This window comes from Ctenopharyngodon idella, chromosome 8 (genome assembly GCF_019924925.1).
Source record: "Ctenopharyngodon idella isolate HZGC_01 chromosome 8, HZGC01, whole genome shotgun sequence".
Classification (NCBI taxonomy): domain Eukaryota; kingdom Metazoa; phylum Chordata; class Actinopteri; order Cypriniformes; family Xenocyprididae; genus Ctenopharyngodon; species Ctenopharyngodon idella.
The window spans coordinates 28,483,364-28,491,467 of NC_067227.1; the positions used below are offsets into that span (position 1 = coordinate 28,483,364).

Consider the following 8,104-nt stretch of genomic DNA (forward strand, 5'->3'; position numbering starts at 1 on the left):
ATGCTCAACCTGTGTGTCTTCAATGTATTGTGACTTGTTTCCTGGGCAATAATAGTGAACATTTTCAAAAGCTTTGGTCAAAACTATACAGGTAATGGCTTAAAAATTAACCTACCATGAGAAATAGTCGTTGGAGCAAACAATGTGAACCCAAAAATTGCGCTCTTTACAGGCTTGTAAACCATTGCTTTAGGTTTTATCCTTTTTCCTTGTGAGAAATCACTTTTTTGCGTCACAGTTGAGCGTCATGCTTTGCTGAATGGGCATTTGTGAAGACAAGCGTGATGATCAGCTGATATGACCTGAGCTCTTTGTGCCTGGAGGTGACGGAGCGTTACTTTGCCAAGGTAAAGAAAACGTTTAAACTGATTTTTTAAACCTCTCTCTCTATATTTTTTTAGACGCACGTAGCTTTTAGTTTTAGAAATTTACATGCGGCTCGAAGCTGTAACCAACTTGACACCGATCTGTGAAAATGTGAGACATGCTGAGGACAATGTGAGACAATTCAGTGGGAAAATGACTTTTACAGATGTACTGTTACTTAGGTTAAGCACATTTATTATATGATATTTAGCATCAAATCATAGTCAGACTTTAAAGTTTCTTCCTTTAATCGGTGATTGCGAAAATGACAAGTTACGACTTGCACATTATAGGGTTTGAAACTGCTGAACATTTTGAATGGATTAGTAAAATGAACCGGTTCACCAAACCCATCTGAATGATTCATTCACGAATCTGAATCATTCGAGCTGTTCCTCAGTTACTTTAATAACTCAGGAGTAGAAATGATACTAATACATGTTTGCAACTTAATTACATGAGTGTTTATTAAAACATAGAAACAGCGCTTATTTTAATAATTTATAAAAAACGTACAAAAAAGTTCCAGGCAAGATGTAACTAATTTGTAGAACAATTTAGAATCGCTTAATGTAATTTCAGAATGGCATTTATATAGATCAGTTGTCATATTTCATGGACCACGTGACGCGTTTACGTCATGACGCAAAATAAAGCTGAATTGTTCTTTTAACTGGATCTCCTAACGAACTGTTCAGTTTTTTTTTTATTTTTTTTTTTACGAACTGTTCAAAATAAACTATTAGCAAAAACGAGTCGCACTTCCCATCACTTGCGCGAGAACCGCAACGGTTACGGCTGCAGTTTCACAACCGCAGAACGGAAGTGAGGGGCGGGGCTTAAACAGTTAACAGAGTTCCGCTTTGCACGTAATGTTTTTTTTTTTTTTTTTTTTTTTAAATATGAGCTGTTTTCACATTGATTTGATCAATATCAACAATATTTAACATATTTAACAATTTTATACAAACATTTTTGCCCCGCCATTCACTTCTGTTCTGTGGCTGCGGTTCAGTGATCTTAACCATATAGATAATAAATATTTATTTAAATAAATAATAATAAATATATTAAATATATTTATTATGTCTATGATCTCAACCCACTAGCAACGCAAAAAAATAAAAATAGAAGCCCACCAGCTACGAGCTTCCGGTTTCTTTACTGCATGATGACGTCGCGCTTCAACCATCCAATCACAGCGCTAAGCGATTACCTTGTTGTTTTGACGACTTATTTGTTTTCCTTCTCTAGGTGACTGCGGAAAAAGATCGACATACTTCCACTATTCTACCTCAGCAGCTGAAGATCTACACCACAGGTAATGCGCTAAATGTATTTGTATTTATTAATGCATTTTGAACGTCTTCTGCTTCAGCTAAAAGTGTTTTAACTGAACTGTACTGATATGTTACTATCAACACATTTGTTTTCATCAGAAAGCCTCTTGAGCTGTTTGCTTAATTGTAAGGATTTCACTTCTTATATGTTTAATTTCTGCTTTTTTCCAAGTGATGTCGGGTGGGCTTGGTGGTGATGGAAACTTCAGCTCTCTCTGCCCACATGGCATCGAGTGGATTTGGAATGGACTGGGGGAATGTGCCCAGGATGGCAGGGACGTTGCCAGTGTAGTTCTGGGACTGCTGTCAATAGTTTGCTTCATGGTGTCCTCAATACCGTAAGTACGCCAAGTCTTAGAAGAGGATGCTGTTGCTCTGTGGATGCCTTAGTTTTGCCATATTAAAAATAAAATGTTCATTCAGGCACAGCAATAATTTTGAACACTCATACACTACCATTCAAAAAGTTGGTGATTTTTTTTTTTTAAATAAAATTAATTATTTTATTCAGCAAGGATGTATTACATTTATCGAAAGTGACAGTAAAGATATTTAAAATGTTACAAAAGATTTATATTTCAAATAAATGCTGTTCTGTTGAACTTTCTATTCATCAAAGGATCCTGAAAAAATGTATCACGGTTTACTCAAAAATATTAAGCAGCACAACTGTTTTTTTTTTCTTTTTCAACATTGATAATAATAAAATGATTTCTTGAACAGCAAATCAGCATATTAGGATGATTTCTGAAGGATCATGTGACACTGAAGACTGGAGTAATGATGTTGAAAATTCAACTTTGCCATCACGGGAATAAATTACATTTTAAAATATATTCAACTAGAAAACAGTTATTTAAACTGTGTGTAAAAATATTACTGTTTTTACTGCATTTTTTATGAAACAAATGCAGCTTTGGTGAGCATATTTCAAAAACATAAAAAAAAATCTTACCGACCCCAAACTTTTAGAAGGTAGTGTATAAATGTAAAGTGACATTTTCCACATGATGAGAAATAATGAGATCGTACTGTCTGTTACTGTAGGCAATACTACAGTTCCTGCAAGACAGGAAATATGGACAAAGCTCTGTCTATATGGTTTCTGTTATTGTGGCTGGCAGGTGATTCGTGTAATCTTATTGGATCGTTCTTGGCAGATCAACTTCCGCTACAGGTAAGGAACAGTCAGAGTTTTCATTTGTCAATTTGAATCAAATCTCTGCTAAATTACTTAATATGTAGATTCAGGAAAATCACCCTAATTGATTCATGATTGATCCTAGTTTTTCTGTAGTTTAAAGTGAGGCCTGGTTTTATTATCATCTTGTTTCTCCTTTAGAAATACACTGCAGTTTACTACGTCCTGGCAGACATGCTAATGCTGTTCATGTACATGTACTATAAACTAAAGAATAAAGCATCTAGGGGTGAGTTGGAAATCACACCTTGTGACTTGTAATGTTGGTTAAATGTGTTGTAAGTAACTGGTTGCTTTCAAGGACATACCTTGCTTTCATTCATTTTATTTTAAATGTAATATTTATATTTTATTTCAGCTTTATTTAAATTCCCAAAGACGAATTTTAATAGCTTTAGTTAACAATAACTTCACTGCTCAAGAACGCCTCTGACAGTCTCCCATCACTGTATATTCCTCCCTGACCCTCGGCCTTCACAGTCTGTTATAAGAATGTGCTGATGCCTGACACACTAATTCATGGAACTGTCTTTCTCCTCTGTAGACAGTAACAGTGCATTGCTGAATGCAGTTAGCATGCTGTGTCTTCTGGGAATTACATCTTCCCTCCTTAGCCTCCCTCGCTCCACCCTAGAGGATCAGATGCCCGTGGGGTTCAAGGGTCGGGCACTGCTGGCCGTGGAGGGGGACAAAAGTTTGGTGCAGGTGACTAGAGTTGCTTTTATCGTTGAGTTGAGTTGCACTTAATTCATTTACATGGTTTCAGCATTGGTTTGATGGACTTGATGTTTTCGTGTTTTTCAGCCCTTCACAACAAAGGAGATTATAGGCTTTGTCATCGGCTCTTTTTCTTCAGTACTCTATTTATGCTCCAGATTACCACAGATGTACACTAATGTAAGTATTACATTGATGTTGATTCTCACATAATCAATCAAGAATATGTCCAGGTCATAATTAAAAGAAAGACATCTTAAATGATTTATAGTTTTATTATAATGAATTTATACTTTTTTCAAAAAACAAAAATAGGCTTTCTTCTTTTTGCAAAACAATTTAGTCTGTTTTTTAGGACTATTTAAGCAGGGTGAGTCCTCATATTCCTTTTTTTGTCAGGATTTGAGCATTTAGAAACAAAATTTGATTTATGAGACAGTTGTTGTCAGATTTCATTGGTGATTTCAAATATGATATTTAATTAAGCTTGGTGAACAGCTTTGGAGAATTTGATGTTCCCTCATTCAAAGAGATAGGAGCTGTACTGGCATGACTGAAATAGCTGCCCAAGAGGTGTTTCAAAGATGGCCGCCGAGTGAAATGACTCGCCTTAAAGGGACTTTGGCCTAACTCTTTCCCTGGCATTGATGAGATTTTCTGTCATTTGTGACTTAACACTTCCGCGCCAATTTTCTGGGAATCTGTGTTTTCACTGTTATACATTAGGGGGCGCTGTTACGGATCTTCTGAAATATTACAGTGGATGATCTGAATAAGCCAAAAGGAACAGATAGAAAATTGCTTACACATAAGCAAGCTAACATGATTGCCAAACATTCAACAGCATATAAGCAAAGACTATAGAATAACACAAGACGCGTCACTCGTATTGTTTTCAATGGGAGAAAGTGTAACGCGCAATATGGCGTACTAGGTCACGCCTTCAAAATAAGGGCCAATCGCCGATTGGTAAAGTTATCGCGTCACTGCAGTGGCCGTTAGAAGCTCATAATAGAAAAACTGAATATGATACAAAAATGCTGCCGCTGGCAACTTAAAAAAACGCTGGCAGGGAAAGTGTTATTTGATGAATGCAGTTAATACAGCTACAATTATTATTCATATATTTTCATGCTACATATGCCCTCAGATCTTTAAGTTAAATATATACATTTGTTGCTTCTTAGTGTAATGTAAATATATTCTGCTGCCTTGCAGTTTCGGAGGAAGTCAACAGAGGGCGTGTCTTTTTTCCTGTTTGCTCTGGTAATTCTGGGAAACACAACATATGGCATCAGTGTGCTACTGAAGAACCCAGATCCAGGGCAGGGAGAGGCCAGCTACATCGTGCACCACCTCCCCTGGCTCATCGGCAGCCTGGGAACGCTCTCGCTGGACCTTATAGTATCCTTTAAAGCCACATTTACGCCACTGAGCTGTTAGTGAGGTGCTGGGAGAGGATCATACAGCCAAGAAAAGATGTGAAATGTCTGCATGCATTAGGAAAATTAGAATACGGAGGACTAACAAGGCTCATGAAATTCTTTGAGAATAATAGCGTAAAAAAATCATAATACTCCTAAAGCAGGCTTTATATTAATAGCTTATTTTAATATATTAATGTTTTATTTTTATAATTTAATAATGGATAAATGTTTTATACAGTGCACCAGGTTTAACTGTTAGTTCAATTGCATAAATTGATTAATTGATAAAAGTTTGTTTTGAGAACATGCAGTCAAAGGTCACATGCCTCAAAGTTGCATACATGTTTGAGTCATTGTATGTTTGACATTCTGGATCACTTGAGGTCACGTATATTGACAAAACTCTGATCGTTGCCAAAACATCCAACTACATTTCTGAGGTCATGTGACTTCCTTTCATGTGAAGCACATTTGTCAGAATCCCATGAGCACTGAGCCTTGTTTAAATTCATTCAGGATAGTTTTAACAGTTTTCAGGGGTTTTTTGCCTTAACACTTTTCTTCAGATATCCGTGCAGTTCATGATGTACAGCAAATCTCCTCGGGATTCTGCAGATGGAGATGAAGAGACAGCTGCTCTCCTCCAAAACTGAACTATTTTCATTTCTGTTGTGATTGGATGAAATGCTGGATATGATTTTGAGCATCACATTTCCACAGACAAATCTGACTGACAAAAATCGAAAAAAATTTTTCCCTAATAGTTTTAAGTTTTTTTTTATCAGTAGGTTTTATACCTCACAGTGTCAGTAGTTAAAGGTAAATAGTACTGGTTCAATGTTTGGCACCAAAGGGACTTATTAAAACACTTTTGTAATGTTTGTACTGTACTTCAGAATTCACAAAAAGGTTTTTGTTTTTTTGTTTTGTTTTTTACAACTCGTGCAATCATGTAAATTTTCTTTTGTACAGTGGAATAAACGTTGCATTCGGCGGCTCTAGCAGTCTTGAATGAGAAAGAACTGTGAAAATGGGCCGCTGTCAATCAGTGTACTGTAATGATAGGCTGTTTTCATGTAATCTATTGTAGAAATGTTTTGGTATTGTAAAGATGTTTTTAATCTTTATATTGTGGCCTTTGATTTGATTTTGCACTGCACCTGTCATTCACTTGGTAACTTCTTTTATTGAAGTTCCTATTTTTAAGTCTTTGTGACTTTGTGCCTTTATTTTTTGTTCTGTATCCCAGCCACAACACTCACTAAAGATTTTTGTTTTTCTGAGGCCAAACTTGCTTGATCTGTTACTTTTCTTGGTGTGTGTGGTTCAGATGTTATGAGGACAAATTGTCCCCACAAAGATGGCAATATCAGAAATCCTTGTCCTTGTGGGGACATTTTTTGGTCCCCATGAGGAAAACAGCTTATAAATCGTACTAAATTATGTTTTTTTTTTTTTTTTTTGAAAATGTAAAAATGCAGAAATGTTTCTGTGATGGGTAGGGTTAGGGGATAGAGTATACAGTTTGTACAGTATGATAAAGCAATAAGAAGCAGTGATTCACAATGAATTTAGAGAAGCTTATTTAAACCCCCTGAGCTCGTCTAAATTCACTGTAAATTACGCCGTCACGGGGCTGCTTTTATAAAACGGTTATTCCACATACCTGGCAAGGTTTCATAAAATAAACAGACACAAAAATGGGTAACACTTTACAATAAGGTTCATTAGTTAAACAGGGTATTAACTAACATGAACTAACCATGAGCAATACATTTGTTACTGTATTTTCTAATCTCCGTTAACGTTAGTTAATGAAAATACAGTTTTTTAATGAAAAATTTTAATAATGTATTAGTAAATGTTGAAATTAACATTAACAAAGATTAATAAATGCTGTAGAAGTGCAGTTCGTTATTAGTTCATCTTAACTGATGAACCTTATTGTAAAGTGTTCCCCCAAAATGTAATGCTATTTATAAAAAAATACTCTTACACCAAGCAATGTAGTTCTTCAGAAGAGAAATGTTTGCCAAGCAGCACAGACGCTGCAGTGGCGCAGTAATACTGATGTAATGAGGTCACAGGTGTTTGTAGAGTAATTTACAGCAGCCTCGAATACGGCTCAACCAATCACAATCAAGGTCCAGAATGATCTGTTTTTACAAAAATCATGTCTATGGAATGTCCCCATAAAACATGAAAACCCAATGTGTGTGTGTGTGTGTGTGTGTGTGTGTGTGTGTGTTTGTGTGTAATGACAATCAATTTGTTTACATCTTCATATTTTTCTTTGCAAGGAAATAATCAACATAAAACTGCTTTTGCAACTCATTTTGCTTCAGTAATGTGATGAATGAGAAAATACATAATAGAACAATTTTATCTTTCAGGAATTGACTGGATGTTGGCAAGTGGGTGTTAAATAACGAAACGCAGTCAGAGCAGTGGATTGCCACATCACTGGTACCCACAGTTGAAGAAGCATTTCTTAATGTTAAGTTCATCCGCTGGAGAATCTTGAGGTATCTCAATGATAATGCTTATTTCCAAATATATTATCTATTGTAGGGTAGATTTAAAGTTATTAAAACCTGAGATTTATATGTTTGTTCTCAGTACATGTGTTTTTAATGGTTTTGTTATAAATACAGGATCTGTTCAAAACCCTAATGGGTTGTAAAAAAAAAAGGACCCTCAAACAATATCCATCAATGTTATTTTAGTATTATTTATATGCTATTATAGTAATTATTAGTACTTTGAATTTGCTTTTATTTCTACATTTAGTTTGAAACACGCTCCGAACCACTGATTCGAAACAAAAGATTTGTAAAGCTTGAATGAAGCAGTGTTTTGAAATCGCCCATCACTAGATATGGTTGAATAAAGTCGTTATTTTGTTTTTTTGGCACACAAAAAGTATTCTCGTCGCTTCATAACATCATTAAGGTTGAACCACTGTACTCACAAGAACTGTTTTAAATATGTCTTTAGTAGCTTTTTGGGCATCTGAAAGTGTTAATTATCTTGCTGGCAATGCAGGCCACACT

At 35.6% G+C, this 8,104-nt stretch overlaps 1 protein-coding gene across 1 annotated transcript; it reads left to right on the plus strand.

Moving 5' to 3' along the window:
- The first annotated feature begins 219 nt into the window (after positions 1 to 219).
- On the plus strand, positions 220 to 6,341 carry slc66a1 (solute carrier family 66 member 1). The gene is made up of 9 exons (XM_051902510.1): positions 220 to 347; positions 1,621 to 1,687; positions 1,879 to 2,044; positions 2,754 to 2,883; positions 3,049 to 3,136; positions 3,452 to 3,612; positions 3,712 to 3,804; positions 4,843 to 5,028; positions 5,618 to 6,341. The coding sequence occupies exons 3-9, from the start codon at positions 1,881 to 1,883 to the stop codon at positions 5,702 to 5,704; spliced, it is 909 nt and encodes a 302-aa protein (XP_051758470.1). The 5' UTR covers positions 220 to 347; positions 1,621 to 1,687; positions 1,879 to 1,880; the 3' UTR covers positions 5,705 to 6,341.
- Positions 6,342 to 8,104: the final 1,763 nt, after the last annotated feature.